At 33.6% G+C, this 22,045-nt stretch overlaps 3 protein-coding genes across 12 annotated transcripts; all 3 read right to left on the bottom strand.

Moving 5' to 3' along the window:
• Positions 1-1,182: 1,182 nt before the first annotated feature.
• Positions 1,183-11,734, bottom strand: LOC126715173 (transcription initiation factor TFIID subunit 13-like). 6 transcript variants are annotated; one of them, XM_050415641.1, is made up of 8 exons: positions 11,589-11,734; positions 10,752-10,830; positions 9,493-9,595; positions 9,371-9,408; positions 8,537-8,596; positions 8,379-8,453; positions 7,776-7,877; positions 1,183-1,479 (listed from the first exon to the last, which is right to left on the bottom strand). In XM_050415641.1, exons 3-8 carry the CDS (start codon positions 9,593-9,595, stop codon positions 1,420-1,422), a joined length of 438 nt encoding a protein of 145 aa, XP_050271598.1. In that variant the 5' UTR covers positions 10,752-10,830; positions 11,589-11,734; the 3' UTR covers positions 1,183-1,419. The 6 variants fall into 6 exon arrangements, with proteins under 6 accessions (XP_050271598.1, XP_050271603.1, XP_050271604.1 ...); XM_050415646.1 differs by having other exon boundaries at positions 1,183-1,446; XM_050415647.1 differs by having other exon boundaries at positions 7,809-7,877.
• LOC126715172 (pentatricopeptide repeat-containing protein At5g39680) lies at positions 1,460-6,301 on the bottom strand. 5 transcript variants are annotated; one of them, XM_050415636.1, is made up of 5 exons: positions 3,737-6,301; positions 3,299-3,632; positions 2,212-2,292; positions 2,051-2,125; positions 1,460-1,640 (listed from the first exon to the last, which is right to left on the bottom strand). In XM_050415636.1, the coding sequence occupies exon 1, from the start codon at positions 6,035-6,037 to the stop codon at positions 3,884-3,886; it is 2,154 nt and encodes a 717-aa protein (XP_050271593.1). In that variant the 5' UTR covers positions 6,038-6,301; the 3' UTR covers positions 1,460-1,640; positions 2,051-2,125; positions 2,212-2,292; positions 3,299-3,632; positions 3,737-3,883. The 5 variants fall into 5 exon arrangements, with proteins under 5 accessions (XP_050271593.1, XP_050271594.1, XP_050271596.1 ...); XM_050415637.1 differs by having other exon boundaries at positions 1,476-1,548; XM_050415639.1 differs by having other exon boundaries at positions 1,556-1,640; positions 3,270-3,632.
• Positions 11,735-17,153: 5,419 nt separating the features above from the next.
• Positions 17,154-20,987, bottom strand: LOC126715171 (cyclic dof factor 2-like). Its single transcript, XM_050415635.1, has 2 exons — positions 20,471-20,987; positions 17,154-18,885 (listed from the first exon to the last, which is right to left on the bottom strand). Exons 1-2 carry the CDS (start codon positions 20,645-20,647, stop codon positions 17,578-17,580), a joined length of 1,485 nt encoding a protein of 494 aa, XP_050271592.1. The 5' UTR covers positions 20,648-20,987; the 3' UTR covers positions 17,154-17,577.
• Between the last annotated feature and the right edge of the window lie 1,058 nt (positions 20,988-22,045).

Raw genomic sequence — 22,045 nt, 5'->3', positions numbered from 1 at the left:
GTTCACGTCAGGTAGGGGGTGGCAGAAAACTGATGAGACAACCCTTAGTCCATTCTCAAAGGCTTGGTTCCCTTGTATGAGTACCTAGTTGCTCTTTTTGTTTAGGAATGAACAAGGGCTAGTTGCTCACTTTCAAGCCTCCTGCTGGGGGACCTTCTTGGGCTGGAACTCCTCTCCATTTCAGCACTTTTAGTTGGGCCACATGACCCTTTCTTTGCTTGGGCTTGTTCCTTACTTCATGAGATTCTTGAACCTACAATATGGGTATTAAAGACATGCTTTGCCATGATTTTTTTACTCCTCATGGGCTTTAGTTGTTAGTATAAATAAAATGAGTCCATGAGTTTTTATAAAATATTTATGATAGATTTTGGGTATTAATTTTCATGGGCTTTAAATAACAACTTGTATAGTTTCTTTATAGATAATCCTAATGGACATGTAAGATGAATAATTACCATGAGTTTTGGTAATAAATATTATGAATGTTGTGATGTAAGATAAATAGTGACCATTAGTTCTTATATAAATTCCATGGGTTTATATTATGGTTGAAATAAATAAATGTCATAGGTCCGAAATAAATAATCATAATTTTCCATGGGCTTTTATATTAGTAACACAAATTCATAATTCTCCATGGGTTTGATATATGTTTGCCATGGGTTTTGGAAAAATGAATAGAGTTACGTAACATAAATACTTACCATGGGTTTATAATAAGGTATGAAATAAATAAATATTATGGGTTTAAAATAAATCATAACTTTCCATGGGTTTTTATATTAGTAACACAAATTCATAATTCTCCATGTGCTTGATGTATGTTTGCCATGGGTTTTAGAAAAATGAATAGTGTCATGTAACATAAATGGTTACCATAGGTTTTATAAGATAGATTTCATAGGCTTGTAATATTGTAGTAATAGGTTTAAGAACTTAAAACATTGTTGATCATTGGACTTTTTAAGTGAAATAATTATGATATAGTATTTTGCCTAGTATTAATAACCTTGGGCTTTTGATAGAATAGTGTCAAGAAGTTAGCTTAGGCTTTTAAATATTGCCAGCGAGAACTGGGTTTTGATATTGCCAATGAGAATTGGGCTTTTTTTGTGATGTTTTATATCATAACCCAATTTTAGATAATGAGATATGAAACATTTGTGATTAACATAATAATAGAGCAAAAAATATTTGGGAAAACCCAATAACTTATTAGTAGTGTTTGAAAATAAATAGGTGGTACTCAAATAAAATTAGGTGTAAAAAAAAAAAAAAAAAAAAGAGAACCCTAACAGCATGAAAATAAGTGTAGGAACATATCAGTTGTAGGGATTTCAAGACCATCTAGTATAGTGATCCAAAATTGAAAATCTTATTAGCCGATCAAAACACTGGCATATTACTATATCTACGCTAGTTTTCTTCATCTGCCTCAAAAACCTTCCTCAGCTTCTCTTCATCTGACTCAAAAACCTTTCTCGCTTGTTTCAGCTCCTCATTCATAGACAGCAACTCTGTACAGCGGTTAAGTTTTGGCAAATCCTGCAGGATCAAGTATAACATTGGCATTTGTTTACCATGCACTAACCAATATAACGAACATAGAGCATGAAAATTTTGCAGCAGTGTATATCCTGCATTTACAAAGCAAGAAAAGACAAAAAAAAAAATGTTCAGACAACAAAGTCAGAGGATATCATTGATAATTTCATTTAAAGCCAATTTAATTTCTAGCTAAATAAATGAGAGATAAATGGGGTGGAGGAAGAAGTTTACTAAAACTTTTTCCCTTAAATAGTACTAAAATGGAACAAGGAAAGGAAAAGTGTTGCGTTGTCATGTATGAATGTCATTGGCCAAGGCACACAATGTGAAAAGTATGTTGTACACTTGTACTATGATAGTAAAGTGAGCTTGCAAAATAGCATGCCTTGACAACAATGGTAGCCATAAAGAACTTTGAGGTCAGTGATATTATTTTTTAACTAGCTTCTAAAACAGAGAAATGAAGTTTATTGGTGAAGATGGTAAATAATCGAGGAACCTTGCGTATCAGATACAGGAAATCTTCAACTGATAGCTTTCCCCTCTTTGATCTAATATCTTGGACTTTATGCACCTGCAGAAAAGTTAAAGATGTTGGCATAAGCCTACCATGACATTTTACTTTGAGAGTAAATTGTCGGTACCAAAAGAAGTACTTACAAAATCTGTGATATACTCCACAGCAATGTCCCCCACAAGTGCAACACTTTACTGCAGTACCTCGATATGGTCCTGTTTATTCTGCATAAATTAATTAACATGATCACAAACAAAATATAATCACACTTGTGTGTGTATATACATACACACACACACAAAGTATTGAAAGAAATAAATTAATAATAATAATAATAATAACAAAGAGAAAGAGAGACAGAGAAGTAACTCATGGCTAGCAAACTATACAATTCCTAAGCCCAAATGCTTTAATGAAGAAGACCTAAGCTACAAATTTATGCAGGCCCTGTCAACCACGTCCAAATCACACAAGATTCCAATCTATAAAAACAAAAAGATTGATGAGAGAGGGAGTATTTGAAATTGGAGTGAAAGACATAATATTAAACTCCAAAAAATGGGTCATAAAATTGGATGGAAATGCATAAAATGCAGAGAAATAAAATACATATATAAATCGATACAAAAAGTCTCCAAATTCATTCAAAGGCCAAAATTAATGAACCCTTTTAGCTTATGAAAGCAGACACCACTGTTGGTTGGTTCATTTCATGTGCATCAAGTTAAACAAGTTTCTTTCTCGAGTACTAAAAATCAAATTACAAAGCTGCAATTCAGTCAGTTCATATACCCCAATAAATATAATCAATATTATCATAAATAATAATAATAAAACTCCTAATCACCATCATGTCCCAAAGAGATTGAGATTGAGGTTATCAATCTATCTACATAAGTTCAAGGACCCAAATTGATGTTACATTCCCCCAAAACAGAACCAAAATCTACAAAATTCAACTACCCAATACCCCAATACAAACATCAACAACAGTGAAAGATGTCAAAACAAAGAGAAATTAAAAAAAAAAAAAATTGAAACAATTTATATGGAAAAATAAATAGGAAGACAAATTGTACAAATGGGAAGAGAACCAGGGAGCTGAGAAAAAGATGAGAGTAGAGACAGAACTGTATAAATAAAGCTTGAAAATTTGGGGGTTATACTTGAATCAACAAGAAATGCAATTGTGGATTTGTACTTTTTTAAGTTGGGTCTAAGCCTGTTTACCCAATGAAGATAGCACGGCTTTCTGGTCCCTGCAAGTGGCATTTGGATCAAATGGAGCTTGAGTCTCTTGGGGCCATACTTCTTTAAAAGGATTAACAGCACTTACATCTTCCTCTGCTTTCCACTGCCCTTTCCTTAAAACCACACCTCTTTTCCCTTCAATTTTTCTCTCTTATCTCAAATTTGAAACATCTCTCAGAAACACAGTGTTAATGTCCAGTGTTAAGCTGACCATATAGTTCAGTGTTCAATTAATGTTTTTGCTTGACCTTGCCTCAAGGCTGTATCATCAAAATCAGGGTAACATAAACGGCCAATGCTGGATTTCCACAACCTGAAAGGTGAAAGCCCATTGAAAATAAATTTCTAAACATTAATAAAAATGAAGGAGGAACACAAACTTATACACCACTTGAATAACTAATTTAAATTACTTACATAAGGTCCCAGAGGCATGGGCCCCCACAGGCCGTGCTCAATATTCATTGGCATGTAGGGGGAGGACATGGAACTAATATCCTCTAGGTTCCATAACATGCAATTAGCTTCTCCAGTCATCCATATGACAAAAAGGTCATCAAAGTTTCACCAAAAATCTGCACAAGAACAGCTCCCATCATGAAAATGATGAAAACGGTTTGCATCCCTAACAATTATCAACCTGTTTGTGACCTGTGAAATTAGTTTCACAGCTCTATGGCAATCATCACACATCCTAAGGTTCTTAATTACACGGATGGGGGCTCCTGTAGGTGTTTTCATGAGACCATATGCTATAGCCAACTTCTCACTGTGATAACTAAGATAATCTTCTTTCTGCTCATCCTCTACATCATGCAATACTGCAGCAATATCTGGCACATACCCTAATGGTTTAATCTTGGCCAGCAATTCCCCAACCTTCTCATAGATCTGACTAGATTCTGGGTGTTTGTTGTCATCTGAAACAAAGACATGGGTAATATTCCTTATCTCTAACCAGCTGACCCCAGGTTCTTTCTTGACATTTCTTTCTCTCATCAATTTTCGGATCTTCACGACTCCATCCCATCTCCTTGCCTTGGCATACATATTTGATATCAGTATATATGTTCCCTCATCATGAGGATCCATATGTAAGACAGTTTCTGCTATCCGTTTTCCTATACCATAATTCCGATGGACATGACAAGCATTTAGCAAAGTACGCCATGCAATGACATCCCACTTTACTGGTGTAGATCTCATAAAATTCTCAGCTTCATCAAGTAGTCCAGCCCTGCTCAGAAGCCCAACAAAACATGTATAGTGCTCTAATCCAGGTTCAATGCCCATTTGTTCCATTAGTTGATTCAAATAATAGAATCCTTCTTGCACTAGACACGAATGTGCACAAGCAGATAGTACCCCAACAAAAGTTACGTAGTTAGGACACACACCTGCTACCAACATGTCTTGAAACACAGTTAGAGCTTCTTTACCAAGCCCATGATGGGAATACCCACAGATCATAGCATTCCAGGTAATGGTCTCTCGAAATATCATATCTGAGAAAATCTTATTTGCTTCTTTAATGTTGCCGGTCTTGGAATACATAATTACCAAAGCATTCCCAACAATAACATGCTCCTTGAAACCTGATTTCTCAGCCCGGGCATGTAATAGATCTCCAAGTCCTAATGCAGACAAACCTGCACTGGATTTTAGCAAAACAGCAAAAGTATATTCATTTGGCATAATGCCTTCAATTTCCATTTTTGGAAATAGATTTAATGCTTCCTCAAAGTAACCATTTTGGAGGTATGCAGCCATGATTGACGTCCAGGAGACCACATTTCTATTTCGCAAACAATCAAAAACTTTCCTTGCATACAGAATTTTACCACATTTCCCATACATATCAACCATTGTGCTACTAACAAAGACATCACATTCAAGGTCACTCTTCAACATTTGACCATGAACTTGAAAACCTAACTTCAAATCTTTAAGACGAGCACAAAGGCCAAAAATGGCAACATAAGTGACATTATCCCATACCACACACTCAACCATCATCCTATCCAAAACTTCTAAAGCTTCCCTCAAATACTCCAGTTCTATAAGTTTATTGATGACTGAATTGTAAGAAAAAACATCATATCCAGGCACTGTATTCAAAACCCGCATAGCACCATCCACATCTGAACACCTTGAATACATGCAAATCAGTGCATTCTTGACATATTGATGAAGCACCAACCCAGACTTCAGCACATACCCATGACATTGCTTGCCCTCTTCAACCCTCCCACTATCAGAACAAGAAGAAATAACAATAGCAAATACATATTCATTCGGACACAAACCGTCCAACGAAACCATTTTCTTATATTGTCTAAGAACTTCCAAAGCTAACCCATTATGTAAATAACCTGACATCAACGCAGTCCACGAAACTACATTCCTTTCAGGCATTTCATCAAACAGTTGACGGGCAACAGATATTTCATCACATTTAACATAGAAATAGATTAACGAGTTTGTTTGGAACACCGGGTGGCCATTTTTGGAGGGTTGATTGCTTGTGATCAACAAGGCATGGAGTATCTTTCCTAGTCTTAAGTTTTTAGTCTCAGCTGATATTTTCAAGAGCTTGATGGGGTCTACAAGAGAGGAAGGTTTGAGATTCGGTTTGAATAGAAATGGCGCGTACTTGAGAGGCCCCGTTGGCAGTTTTGGAGTGGGCATTGATTTGGGTCTGATTTTGCAAGGCAACATATGCACTAATTCACATAGTTTCTGAAACAAACGGGGGCTTATACCTCTATCTTTGTCTAAAATTATAACTTAAAAGAGTGTTAAAGAAAAGAGATGTTTCTCACCAAAGGAAACTGCAAGTATTGAGACAAAACTCCTCCAACAACAAACCTCGGAGGAGAGAGGACGAAGATTTGTGGAGAGAGAGAGAAGGTGGCGTTGAGGAGAGCTCTGAGAGAGAGATTTAGGGTACTTTTTTTTTTTAAGCAACGGTCGGATAGGGGCTTTTTTTTTTTTTTTTTTTTATTTTAACCAATGGGTATAGCCATCCTATGCTAAGTTATTATGTGCCAAAAACGAGTTTTCCTCACCCAAAAAAAAAAACAAAAAAACATAGGGAAATGTTAACAAGCACTTGTTAACATTTTCTTTTTTGTATTTCACTTAAAAAAAATTGTCAAAAAAACTACCAAAAGAAATAATAAAAAATTGTCAAAAGCTGTCAAAAGTTGTTCAAAAAGCGAAAAAATTACCGGTAATTATGTTGTTAATGGGCATCTTACGATGCCAGTTAACACAACCCAAAAACAAAAAACAAAAACGAGTTTCAAGTAAAACTTATTTTAATCATGGGATGGGAGTCGCTATCAATCATTAAGGCTTTTAAAAAAAAAAAATCTGTGATTAGTCTATATTTTGATTTTATTATCAAACTTGAGTTAAAAAAAAAAAAAAAAAAAAAAAAAGATGTTTTTTTAATGATGATAAAAAATTCTTAATTCATGGATTTGGAAGTTCTATTATGTGTGGAGTAGGTGTTAGGAACCTCACAACGTTTGTTGCAAACAGTCATTTGTTTTGATCATTGAAAGATAAAATCAAGTTATTAACCGTAGCTTTTGAAGCTTAAAGAATTTAGCCAAGCTTGAGTTTTATGTATTTTCTAAAACTCAATTTTAACTTGATTTTGAATCTCATGGTACTTGCACAAAACTCAAGTTTGGCATTGTGTTTCTCTTGAAACTCGAGTTTGGCAAAATCGAATTTCAAAAATCACAATAGATTATATAACTAATTCCAAAAATGTGAATATTTGGCAACAAAAAAAGAGTCGTCCTAATAACTAGTAAGTATAAACCAATAGTGACAAAATACCTTTCGTTTTTAAACTCAGAGAGAGAGAGAGAGAGAGAGAGAGAGATTTTCACATGATAAAATTTTGGTTTTTGATAAATTTGTTTGTTTTGGATTTGTGGGTTTTGGAAAAGGTTTTCTAAGTTTTCAAATTTTTTGGTAAAAAAGTTTCGAATTTGTGATTTAGAACAGCATTCTCATCTTGCTCCGGACATTGTTTATATCTGTGTTTTGGTATTTTCTGTTTTATAAGTTCATGGAATGGAATTGCTTCATTCTTTAGCTATGATAATAGGCAACAGCTTGGAAGGTTGCAATAGATTATGCCAAATTTTTTTTTTTTTTCAATTACTAGGGAGATGCATAACACATACAAAGAAGAATAGATTTTTTTTTTTGAAGGCAAAGATTAGAATGAATTAAGATTGATAAAATCGTTATTTGGATGGTCCAACTATATTTTACCTCAATGATCATTCACATGAAAATTGGTGTAGGAACATATAAGTTGAAGGGATTTCAAAACCATCTAGCATTGTGATCCAAAATTGAAAATCCTATTAGCAGAACAAAACACTGGCATATTACTCTATCTACGCTAGTTTTCTTCATCTGCCTCAAAAACCTTCCTCAGCTTCTCTTCATCTGACTCAAAAACCTTTCTTGCTTGTTTGAGCTCCTCATTCATTGACAGCAACTCTGTACAGCGGTTAAGTTTTGGCAAATCCTGCAGGATAAAAGTATAACATTGGCATTTGTTTACCATGTACTGACTGATATTAATATATAACGAACTTAGAGCATGAAAATTTTGCAGCAGTGTATATCCCGCATTTACAAAGTAAAAAAAAAAAAAGGTTCAGACAACGAAGTCAGAGGATATCATTGATGATTTCATTTAAAGCCAATGTAAAATCTAGCTAAAGAAAAGAGAGATAAATGGGGTGGAGGATGAAGTTAACTAAAGTTTTTTTCCTTAAATAGTACTAAATGGAACAAAGAAAGGAAAAGTTTTGTCATGTATGAATGTCATTGGCCAAGGCACACAATGTGAAAAGTGTACTATAATGCAAACATGATAGTAAAGTGAGCTTGCAAAATAGCATGCCTTGATAACAATGGTAGCCATAAAGAACTTTGAGGTCAGTGATATTTTTATTTTCTTTTTAACTAGTTTCTAAAACAGAGAATGAAGTTTATTGTTGAAAATGGTAAATAATCAAGAAACCTTGCGTATCAGATACAGGAAATCTTCAACTGATAGCTTTCCCCTCTTTGATCCAATATCTTGGGCTTTATGCACCTGCAGAAAAGTTAGAAATGTGGACATAAGCCTACCATGACATTTTACTTGAGTAAATTGTCGGTGCCAAAAGAAGTACTTACCAAATCTGTGATATACTCCATAGCAATGTCCTCCACAAGAGCAACACTTTCTGGAAGCGGCTGAGAATGCAACAAAAAATATACAAAACCGTGTATAAATTGGATACTATAAATCATCAAACTTTTCATTCTTTGTAATTACAGAATTTCATGTCAATAATATTGCATGTAATACATAAAGACTTTTGTAATTTATTTATTGAAGTTAGTAAAAACAAGAAGAGGTTGGCACCTAAAACAGAAAAAGGTAGGGAACCTTTTTGTTCAATGAGGCATAGAAAAGAATAGCAGAACACCTTCAATAATCAAGTAGTGCACAAATGAGATGGATGCAATTGCAATTTAAAGTCTAATGTAGATGAGTAATGTAGGTCTCTTCTAATGGTTTTAGTTCGTTGTGGACCCAATAATCCACAAGACACAGCTAAAAGCTTTGCTACGGGTATGTTACAAAATGTGATGAATCATGCAGGTCTTGTTTTCAATCTCACATGTAAACCTCAAAAAATGTAAAACCCACTTTCATTATCTTACCTTATGTACTTTCGACTGTGATATTAATATTATCATGATTCTTGCCATTTGTTGTGGAAGACTACTTTCCAAAATCAAGAGGCCAACACTAAGCAGTAAGCATATCAATATCTTAGTGGCAAAGATAACCATAGCAATTAAAATCAACCTCTGAGATGCTTCTGCGAGGTAATTATATGATATTTTGAAAAACATTGTGTTTTCACAAATACAAATAAACATAATTTAAGCTAATATAAATTACCAGTGTTGTTATAGTCCAAAAGCACAAAACAAATACATATAAACAGTGCTACTTACATTAGGACCATCTCCAAAACCATACATCATGTGCTGCACTGTAAAATCCAAAAAGAATATCAAGGCATAAAATAAAATTGTGGCAATAAAACCAACAAAGCAAACCCATTTTAAATACTCACACTCTTTCTGAAAGATTCCACGTTTGCGCTTAAATGAAGTTTCTGAGGGCTGTGACGACCCAGCCTTTGATTTCGAGGAGGGTCCCACAGAACTAGTGTTCATCTGTCACAATAATCAAATATCATTTTAATCTATGATTAAGCACATAAATTTTTAATTAAAAAATAAAATAAAATCATGGTTTTAGCAAAACTATAAGAATTAAAAATCCAACAGATGAGGTAATCAAACCTTTCTCAAGCTAATAAGCCCCTACAGAAATGTGATTGACACAAAATCTTCTTTATAGAAATTTCAGATAGTTTTTAATGAATGAAACTGTGGGATTTGAAGGAAGTAAGGGAGGTCTAGACTTCAACAAAATAGTAAGCAAAGTTTCATTCAGGAATGGAGTAATCCATAAAACAAAATACAAAATACAACATATTTCAAAGATGAATCATGAATTGGTTCAATCAAAACTAATATGTCCTAATTTCAATGGTGCAACATACAGTATTGGATCAAACACAATGGATTACTGGCATGGAACTGAATTGACACATCTTATCTGGATGTGATACAAACATAGATTGGTGCAATATACATAAATTATATAAAATGAACAGGTAGAGAGATACCAACTGGAAATATTCAAACTAATAAATCTGCATCAAAGGACAAATAATCTGTATGTCCAAGCATTAGTTGTAACCAACAACAGTAGTGCTCTGAAGCACTATATTTTTTTATAATTCCATAATTACAATGGGGGAGGAGGGATTTGAACCTGGATGTCATGGATACATCAGGAGGTGCCAACCAATTGAGCTACAAAGCTCTTGGCCTAGTACACTATCTTTCCTCCTAGTACACCACAAATAATAATGATGAAAAAGAATAATAAAAACATGAAATTCTCAACTTATTTAAATTCTTCCCATCATAATTTAACTTAACCCATGAATTAGTTCAATAGCCCAATCAAAGAATTAATTAAAAAAAAAAAAAAAAAAAAAAAAAAAAAAAAAAAACATAAATCTCAATAATCCCACCAGATTCCAAACCCCATGCGGCAAAACCTCACTTGCAGACAATGCCACTCAAGGTCTCAACCAATACCCAATGTCCAATATCCAACAATCAAAGAATTATTTAAAAGAACAAACCTCCAGTAAAACTAAACAAGTAATTCGATTGAGAGGTAAACACAATTTCTCATTCATTTTTATAAATAAAAAAAAAGTTCAAGTAGTTTGAGAAAAGCAATATATAATACCTCCGCTGGTCTAGAGTGTTGGTCGATTGATTGAGGCAGTCCTACTTTACTGCAGTACCTCGATATGGTCCTGTTTATTCTGCATACATTAATTAACATGATCACAAACAAAATATAATCACACTTGTTGTGTGTGTGTGTGTGTGTGTACAAATTTATGCAAGCCCCGTCAATCAAAAAGATTGATGAGAGAGGGAAAGACATAATATGCAACTCCTTCAAAAAAAAAGGGGGGTCATAAAATTGGATGGAAATGCATAAAATGCAGAGAAAAAATAACATATAAATATATAAATCGATACAAAAAATCATCGAATTCATTTCAAAGGCCAAAATTAATGAACCCTTTTACAGCTGGCTGGTTTATTTCAAGTGCATCAAATTAAACAAGTTTCTCTCTCAAGTGCTAAAAATCAAAATCAAATTACAAAGCTTCAATACAGTCAATTGATATACCCCAATAAATACATTCAAGACAACCATTAAAAAAATAAACTCCAAAAAATCACCATCATGTCCCAAATAGTGATTGAGATTGAGGTAATTAATCAATCTATATATATATATATATATATATATATATGTATATATATATCTTCAGTTCAAGTTCCCAATTTGATGTTACATTCAACAACCCAATACCCCAATACAAACATTGTCAAAACAAAGAGAAATTTAGGACGAAAAAAAATAAATTGAAACAATTTATATGGAAAAATAAATAGGAAGATAAATTGTACAAATGGGAACAAAACGAGACCCAAGTGTAGATAAAGCTTGGAAATTTGGGGGTTTATACTTGAAGCAACGAGAAATGCAATGAGGGATATGACGTACCTGCTTGCACTGAAACGGTGTCGGAAAAGGAAGCCCGACTGTAAGACTAATAAGGTCTAAGAGAGAGAGAGAGAGAGAGAGAAAGAGATGAGAGCGTAATTTTAACTACAGGGGCTTTAGGCGACGTAAATAATTCCGTCGCTTTGCTTATTTTTATTTGTTATAAAATTAGGCTATAATTTGCTTAATATCTTTTTATTGGACATAAATTTTGACAAATTTACTATTAGATTATATTTTCTTTTAATATCTTCTATACTTGTAAAATTTCTATAAAATTAAATATTAATAACTATGTCATCAATAAATTGTTTAAATTACAAATTTTTGTAATTTAAAATTATACATAAAATGTAAGCTTATAAATTATATAATAAATAATATTTAATTAGCACAAAATTTAATATGTGTATTAAGAACATGAAAAACATATAATTCAACAGTTAAATTTTTAAAATATGTAATAATGTGAATGATATTGAGTAAGGTTGACTACAACTAATTTTGTAACTAAACTTTGTCATTTTTATTTTTATTCCTTATTTTTATTATTTTAATAGATATTTAAGGATTGAAAATATTGGTCTCCATACATCCTAGTAGAGTAGTAGCTTTTTTTTTTTTTTTTTTTTGGGCACTAATTATACACTTCTTTCCATATATATACACAGAAGGAAGTGTATAAGTTATGTGCCAAAATCGAATTTACCCAAGATTGAGTCCTATGTAATTTTTTTTTAACTCGATTTTGAATTTCTTGCTGAACTTGAATTTGGTAAAATCATGTTTCACTTGAAACCCAAGTTTGTTAAAATCTAATTTTCAATAAGCTATATAACTAAAGGCTGTTTGGTAAAAAGATTTAAATATAGTTTTTTTGTTTTGCAAATTATAAAATGATGGGTTCCACACTTGAATCTATTGTTTGGCTGATGTACTCTAAATATAGATTTCGAAAATACCCTAATAAACAAAAACAACACTCTTTTTAGGCCGGTTTAAATTGTATTCTTGGATTTTGGAGGTACACAGTCTTCAGTGAAATTGGATGCAACATTGGTAATTTGATATCCTATAAATCAGGGAATGTGTACCAATAAAAGGTGGAGTGATAAAATAGTATTAACTTTTCAAGACAACATTTTTTTCACAACCTGTTGAGTTGGAAGGTGTTTAATTTGGGTAAATTACAAAGTTGGTACTTATTCTTTACAATTTACACCATTTATCAATTCAGTCCCTAATATTTTTAGTATCATGTCAATTTGGTTCTTGCTGTTATCTTATGAAAAAAATTCTAACGTGTCAAACAGAATAATAAAAAAAATGATTTTTCATTATCACCACCTCAAATTTAAAAAAAAAAAAAAAAAAAAATTGTTCACACTTAAGTTTGGGGAAAATTCTAAAATCCCTAACTTTCTCTTTCTCATCAAATTACATCTCCCTCTCTTCTCCCTCACCCTTACTTTCACTCACGTGAGTCAAGATCTGAAGTCATGAACCTATGATTGACCACCCCATATAGTACGTCAACACTGTTGGTCTCCAACAATCTATTATTTATTCTATCACAGTGTGTAAGTATAGAAAAGAGGAGTGGTTGATATATGGGACGGAGTGCTCGATTTGCTTGAGTGAGTTTGAAGAAGATGAAGTCGGGCCCGTGTGGTAGAGGAGTTTGAGAAATGTTGTTTGGATGTTTTTGATATATGTGTGGGTGAAAAAGTGTGTAGAAATGTGTGTTAAAACTTACTTGCCAAACAGGCCAAACTTTTTCCCAAGTGTTGCCATGCTTTTCATGTACCTTGCATAGATATATACCTGGTTAAGATCAAACAAGAATTGTCCATTGTGTCGTGCCCCTGTAGCTAGTGACAGTACTGGTTATAAGGTAAGTGAAATTGAGCCTAATTTGAGTGCTTTGGGTTCAAGCCAAGAACCCCAGTAGAGAATGTTGAAAACCATAGTGGAGTGAAAAGCAATCAAATTGGAACTCAAGTGGTGGGACTAATAAAAGTGAGGCAGGTGAAAGGGAGGGTGAGGGAGAAATTTAATGTGAGAGAGAGAGAGAGAGAGAGAGAGAGAGAGAGAGAGAGAGTTAGGGATTTTAGAAATTTCTCCAAACTTGATTTTAGAACATAAAATTTGGGTTTAAAAAAAAAAAATTGACATGGCGATACAGTTAGCAATTGATGTAGTATGAAAAATAATTTTTTATTATTCTGTTTGACACATCAGATTTTTTCCATCCAAATGATAACAGCAAGGACCAAATTGACACGATACTGAAAATGTTAGGGACCAAATTGACACAATTGAAAGATTAGGGACTAAATTGAAAAATAATATAAAAAATTGGGACCAATTTTATAATTTATCCTTGTTATTTTCACATGAGCCACATGGACACCACTTTATTATCTACAATTTTGTTTTTTGTTTTTGTTTTGATAAGTGACCACATTTCTATTAACTATAAAAAAAGCAATTATGCCGCTACAGTGTTTATGCACTGTTCATACCACTTTTTTCACTATTCATCTACAGTGGAAATTTGGTGAGGCACTTTGTCTTTTTTTTTTTTTAGGGATAATTACACTTTACTCACCTGTGGTTTACCTCTAATTCGATGTGCCTACCCATGGTTTCAATTTTGACACTTTACCCACGTGTGATTCTCACCTTTACTGTGCCATAACCTACCTCTCCCTTAGCCGTTAGTCTAACACAGAATATGTAAAAAACAAAACCCCAAACGGATCAAAACACTCTCACTCAAATCTTGAACATGAAGAACATACCCAAAAAACTAAAAAATTACAGGAAGTTGAACCCAAAAACAATATCCAACACAGGCCCAAACCCTGAGCTGACCGACCAGCCCAAAGCTTTTCCAAGAGCAAAATTCCTCTACAAATGCAAAAGTGGTTTTGGGAAGTAAAAATAATCAAAACCCCAAACACATTTCCAGCAAAACCCATAGCACAGTCTCATCATCACTCCAATTAAGAATTCTCCGTGACATATGTGTATGGCTCCTTGACGATAACATCTTAGGCTTCTTCATACTAATTGGTGCAAGTGAACCATAACACTGTCCCTTATCTGTTTTAGCTTGAATCAAAGGTAAAGCACTATTCTTCGAAGATATTAACTTTGGGTACTCTTTGATCACATTTGCACAATTTTGATTTGAATGCTTTCCACCAATTCAAGTACCTGAGTGATACACTTGGCACAAAAGACCTTGGTGGAACATAGAACCTAACATTTTCCAAGTTAAATTCTAAACCAGAAAAATCACCTAGAAGATCTTGATCCATTCCAAACTGCATTGCCACTCGCTAGGGCGAATACTTCTCTGTACAATTCATTAATCCAACCAATTCAGATGCATGCAACATTTACGTTAAGGCGCCGAGCTCCAATTCCCAGACAACGTCGTCGTCGTCGTCCGTGACGATGCCGATGTCATTTGACTGGTTCGATAGTGGGGATCATAAGAACATTTTCAAATCTCAAGCCTATGAATTCAAACAAAATTGTCAAGAAATTTGTGGTGTGTTTGATTTGGTTTTAATCTTTGGTTGCAGTAGTCGTGGGTTATGTTCAAAATTTATGGGTTTAATTTTTGGTTAATCTTCAAGATTTCTGGGTTTAGTTTTTGGTTTGGGTTTATGTTCAAAAATTCTGGGTTCACTTTTTTTTTTTTTTAGATAATAGACAGAACTATATTAATGTAAAAGAGTAACCGTATACAAATATACAAATATAAAGAAAAGAACAAACGTCTGGGCTTGCTCTAGTGAGCCAACTCAAGACAAATAGGAAAAGATTTGAGTATTATGTTCTTCAGATTTTTGGGTATGTTATTCATGTTCAAGATTTGAGTGAGAGTGTTTTGATCCATTTGGGGTTTTATTTTTTACATATTCTGTGTTAGACTAACGGCTAAGGGAGAGGTGGGTTACGGCACAGTAATGGTGAGAATCACAGGTGGGTAAAGTGTCAAAATTGAAACTACAAGTAGACACATCGAATTAGAGGTAAACCACATGTGGGTAAAGTGTAATTATCTTTTTTTTTTTTTTTTTTTTTTTTGTAAGTTTCGAACAGTAGCTATAGTACCAGGAGGCACTGTAGCTAAAATTGTTACATTTTTTTTTTCGATCTTCCGTTTGTACTTTTTTTTTTCTTTTATATATATATATATATTGTTATACTGACACAACAAATTTCACAATATTTTTATTATTATTAAGGTGTCAATTTCTTATAAGTCAAAATAAAATAATAAAATATGAAACTGTGACCAACCACAACTAAAAATAAATGTTTTATGAAAATATTGTGACACTTGTTAGGTGAATGTGTAAAAGTTACAATACTTTTGGTTTGTTCAATATGTACCTTTTTTTTATCAATCATAGATTTGTGCTCTTTTTTCTTATATATAAAAGCACGAATGCGCGTACAGTGTTTTTGCACTGTATATCCAGTGTTTTTGCACTATACATCCAGTGTTTTTGCGCTGTACACCTACAGTGTCATTTTGTTGAGCCACTTTGTCTTTCTTTTTTCTTTTTTCTTTTTTTCTTTTTTTTTTTTTAAAAAAAAGTTTTGAATAGTAGCTATAGTACCAATTTGGTTTAATCAACTTTGTTCAGCCAAAATTCGCTATTCCACATACAATTTTTTTTTGTTGACTTTTTGTATATTTTTTTCTTTACACACTATTTTAAGTAAAAACATATAGTTTTGCACACAAAAACAAAAACAAAAACTTAGGAAAAAAACATTTTTCATCCTTTATATTTGGGGTAGTTTACAATTCTTCCTTCAACTTTAAAATCATGCAATTTTTCCATTAATATTTGGAAAATAGCAAATATATCATATTGTTATACTCTCAGTTAATCCCTAATGAAAACTTATGATTCTTAAAATATTTTATTGTGTAATGTCTAAATTACTCATGCTAAATTTTAACATCCTAAAAATTTTCTTTATGTATTTTGAGTTTTAAATAATAAAAATTCTTAGAAATTTAGAATGATGATATTTAATAACACAAGCCTTTTCTTATCTTTTATTTTTATTTTTAATTTTAAATTTCTTAGCAAAACTCAGTTATTTATTGTTGAAAGATGATGATATTCGTTATCATTTTTAGAAGTTTTTAGAGAATAGATATATTGTCTTTAGCAAGTAGGTACTAAAAAATTATTATAGTTAAATAAATATTTATATGTTAAATAGCTACCCTAATTTTGTGATTGATCAAAATTTTTAAACGAATAAGATTAACTTTTTATGACATAATTATCAAAATTCTTAAAATTAATGTCTCTTTTGATTAATATAAATCTTTATATATTTTAAAAATCAAATGATTCATATCTTTGTTTTATAATACAAATAAAATCTAGAATTGACATTAATTAACAACTTGTAACGTAGTAGTTGTGAACAAAATTATGAGAAAAGTAGTCTCTAAACTTATTGTCACAAGCATACGCACTTCGCAAGTCAAGGTAGAATTAATTTAAGAATGCACCAAAAGATGGAAATCTCTAAATGTATAGAAGGACAAGAAGTTCCATTTGAATTCAATTCCCAAGTTTATTTATATACATCTGGGATTTTTGGTACACACCTTGTTCTAGCGCTCACTATTTGATATAGAAATATGTACACGAACTCAGCAAACCATCTAACATAAAGCAAAAAGCACCTGTTCATACTAGCACATGATATCAGTTCCTACTTTGGCTAAACTGGGTATCTTCTCCTAAAATGGAGATGCCGGGATAATCCTCCTCTGCTCTGCCTCGGTTGGACTGGTTTCATACTTTTAGAAATGAGGCTGGCAAACTCAAAATGATACCATGGCATACACCATTGATGGCAATTTGAATGGACCAGTTGAAAACTGCCAAGTCTGCTTGTAACACTGTAAACTGATTACAAAATATAAGCTACCTATTTATGAGCTCTCATGGAAGTTGAGTGACCTAGACAATGCTGCTGGATTGGCTTGTAAGACCGGAGAGGTTTCGGCTACATGATTCTTTTCATCAGTCTTTGATTGGAATGCCTTAAAGAGTCCTCCCCCACTAATTGTGTCAGCCTTGTCATTCTTTATCCCCAATGTTGCCCATATAGAGCTTCTTGCAGCTTCACCTGGGTCATCAATCCTCAAAGTCTTTGGAATCCAAAGGCATCTCTCAGCATTGTTTTCTTTTAGTGGTTCCTCATCCCCAGAGTTGCTCGACTTGAGAATGTTTTCATCTCTTGAGTGTTTTCCCAAGGTTGGAGAGTTGGGACCAGAGCTCAGGGCTGTATGGTTTGGAGATGTTGGCTGGGGAAGCCAAGGGATGCCCCAAGTGCCTGGTACAGTACAACCCCAATAAGCTGCAGCAGGGTAGAAGGGCATCGGAAAGCCTGGAGGGCAGAAAGCAGGTGGTGGTACAGGGGAGCTCCACTGAGCTGAATGCCATGGATAAGGCCAAGGAGCCCCAGGAAAGCATGGTATTTGAGGTGCGAAACCCTGACAATTCCGCATCACTTGCTCTTGTGACCCAATTTTGCCAGGCTCATCCTTTGGATTCGAACTTGCAACTGAAGCTCCATTTGAACGATCATCCCCATTTTCTCCACCTCCATAAGGAACTGGAATCCTTAGTTCTTCAGGTTTATGAATTCCATTTGGTGTGCAGTTCCTCATTGTTTTATCAGCAAGGTTCAACACAGAAGCCATTGATTCACAGAGGGGTGTGTCTGAGCCAAATGTAAGGACAGTGCCGTTGGATTTCAAAGAAGGATGGTGGACTCCATTTGGAAGATCAGCTCGAGCATTCTGGAGAGCTTCAGAGACAGTTATGTGACGGTAGTGAGAAGCAGAATTCTTGTTTTTGCGTCGACCAGCACCCACAGGCACATTCCTCATGGTCCCACCAGCTGTCCAGTATCTCTGGCAGTTCTTGCAGAAATGCCGGGGTTGGTTGACATTGTAATTGTTGTAGTAACAGAACTTGGTATCCATGCTATTACAGCGGGGGCATGGCAGTATCTTGTCTGGTTTCTTTAGGGTTTTTTCCTGTGAATTACTAGATTCACTATGTTCTTCTTCAGTCTTTGAGGCTTTTAATGTAGCACTCTCCTTCTCAACTGAGGGTGTTTTAGGGTTCTCACTTATTCCTGAGGCTCCATCTGGATTTGTCGACTCTTCTGAAGACACAGGTAGGCCTCCATCTTCCTTTTTATTTGCAGTTGGTTTTTCTCCCATTGTATCCTGAATTGAACAAAATTTCCATTGAGAAAGACAATTTCAAATATAAATTGATGGCAGATAAAAATATTCCACTACAGTAAAAACCATATTCAGGGAAACTTAATAAAAAATAAAATCATGGACCAGATTTCACTTAAATCTTTTGAGCATTCAATGATATTAACCAGTTGAACAAAAACCAATTAACTCGCAAAAACCACATACTAGTAAAAGTACTTCATCATGTTAGAACCAAAGTTCCATAGTTGCAATACAAAAGAACATGCCAGCAAGAGTATATATAGAACCACCTCTTTGAAGGACTAATGACAAGACTCTAACTCATCTCAGTCACCCAACAAAGGCTCATTTGCCTGGGGACAGAGATATCTAGAATGTTCAGATTCAAGTGTTCCTAAGGCTTACTTTATTGCAAAGGTACGTATGAAAAGTCATGATAACCCAATCTGTTGTAACAGGCTGAGTTTGGAGTGATTGTCATAAGATTCAAACTGAAAATTGTCTCTTTCTCTTCTCTTTTCTATGAATTCTAGGTAACCAAATGGAAAATAAAATAAAGTTAGTCAAAATTGGTAAGGAAGAATAAGCAACAAAATTGGTAATAACTCTCTTGAAGATACTATGGCAAGCATGTTTGTACTCGCATAAGCACTATGAGTTACTGAAAAAGGCTATTAAAACAAGGCAATGCTAAACTTGACTGGCAAACTCCTTGTTTTTCCAACAGAGACAACCAATGTTCAAAACCAACCCCCCATCCCCATTGTGACTATTGAATTTAGCTATTTATTTATTTTTAAAGTACAAATAAACACAGGTATGCCACCGTGAAGAAATTATTCCACAAAAAATAGCAACTCCATATCCAGATTATAGATTGTTCTTGATCTCAAAATTGGAAAATTCCTCACAAAACGCAAGGATCTCATTTGGAAACAGCATTGTTCACAAACAAAAGTTAACCAGAGAATACGATCACAAAGAAAAATTACATATATATTTTTTAACTTTATATAATAAAAGAAAATCCAAGATTTGCCAAAAAATAATCTAGCCCCTCACCCTCAGCTATCAAAACTCAGGTTGCAAATCTAATTGTCTCCACCAAAAGATGTAAAACCATAGATGAAATCTAACAAGATGCCAAATCCAAAATCCAGTAACTAAAATGGACAACCTTAACAAAACGACCAAAGTTCCTAAGCTAATCTAAACGATATTACACCACCAATCTCCAAAACCAATCAAAATAAACCTAAACTACCTCAAGCAAATCCATCATAACGAGTTCATTTTTTATACAAAAAACGAATCAAAACACAACCCAAAAATCCAAACTTTAAACACTGAAGCTAAAGAATCAAACTAAACCCCAATTCAAAGCTCACGAAAAACATCATTAACAACCAAAAATAATTATTAAAAAAAAAAAAGCCCACCATAACCAAGTCAATCAAGCAAAAAGCTTCCAAACTAAGACCGACCCATTATATATCTCCACCTTGAAAATAATGGGTCGCTCTCAAAATCCAAAATTTTTTCAGCTCACGCATCCAAATCCCAATATCCCAAATCACACACATACCTTCTCAGCCGAAGAGTTACTCGAAGAAGCACGGTCTTGATCGATATTATCATCCACCAGAGGACCCGAACACGAAGATGGAGCTCCGGAACATTCGCCCGAACCGTTTGCCTGAACCTCCGGCACCGGGATCGTTTTCCCGAACAGCTTTATCGCCGGGTCTTTAGCTTCCGACATTTCTCTGTCTCTGTTTTCTCTGTTTTTTTTTTTTGAAACACTTTTTAGAAAGAGAAACAAAAACAAAGAGAGATCTGACACGTTGTGGTGTGAGAGAGAGAGAGAGACAGAGAGTGTTGTGGCGTCGTGGTATCGTCGATTGTACGTTGTTTTTTGTGTTATGTGTTTGTGTGTTTTTGATTTTGCTTTGTTTTGATAGATGAGAGAGAGAGAGAGAGAGAGAGAGAGAGAGAATAGATGATGAGGAGCCTAAACGGGCAGGTGGGGGTGCCACGTTAGCAATATAGAGAGAGAAAGTGTAAGAGAGAGAGAAAGTGAAGAAATAGAAAGTGAATTCTGAGCCACAAGTTTGGTTTGTGGCCTTTAAAAGAGATCTCTCTTTTTCTTTCTCTTTTTGATTCTCTTTCACTCTTTTTCTTTGGACTTGTCAATGTAAACGGCAATTTGGGTTTTCGTTGGACGCCAATTTGTAATTTCCAAGTCCTAGTCAGCTCTCTTTTTCCTTTTTTCTTTAATTATTATCCCTCGGCGACTCTCACTTTGTTCAAAAATCAAAACTCGCCAACCTTTTTTTGTTCCTTTTCATTGTATTAATTAAGATTAAGACTGATAATAAAAAAATAAAAAATTTAAGATTAAGACTGATAATAGTGAGTCATTAACTTATGACTTCAAATTTAGTGTTTTTTTCCTCCATTTTTAGGCCACTTGTTTTGTGTATAATAATGGAAGTTGGCCTACTGTCTTTTCGTCTCTTTTTCTCCCGCAATCATAGCTAATAAAACACGTTTTTTATTTGATATTTTAGGTAGTATAATAATAAGTGTAATTTAGATACCTCAAATTATACTTTACATTTCAAATTTTTAGAATGCATAGTTAGCATTAAGAGTATAGTTTATGGTGATAAAATATAATTTCTCATTTATTTTTAAGAGATTGAAAAGGGAGGCAATTGGATTTTTTCATATGATGTCATCCAAAATAATGGCATAATTGATAGAGAAATATAAAGTGTAACATGAGGTATAGTTTAGGGTATAAATCGTACATTTTAAAAGTTAATGGTGCAAAATGTAATTTAAGGTATAGTTTATGATAGTAAAGTATAATTTTTCTAATAATAATATGAAAACGTAAATAGTATGTACTTTGTTTATGATATTGCTTTTGATAGAATATATATTATATTGCTTGAAAGTATGATAAATTTTTTTTTTTAAATATATATACTTTTTTTTTTGATAAATATATATATACTCAATGCATGTATAACTACTTACTATCCTAAATAAATTGGGATTTGGCTTACCTCTAGTATTTTTTTAATTGGAGATCTTCTTTTATTTTAAATACACAATGACAAGTAGTAATGGGTTTTAATCTATCTTTTATTTA

Source organism: Quercus robur, chromosome 2 (assembly GCF_932294415.1).
Source record: "Quercus robur chromosome 2, dhQueRobu3.1, whole genome shotgun sequence".
Classification (NCBI taxonomy): Eukaryota; Viridiplantae; Streptophyta; class Magnoliopsida; order Fagales; family Fagaceae; genus Quercus; species Quercus robur.
Note: the sequence above shows the minus strand (reverse complement) of the source record. Positions and strands in the feature narration are given on the sequence as shown.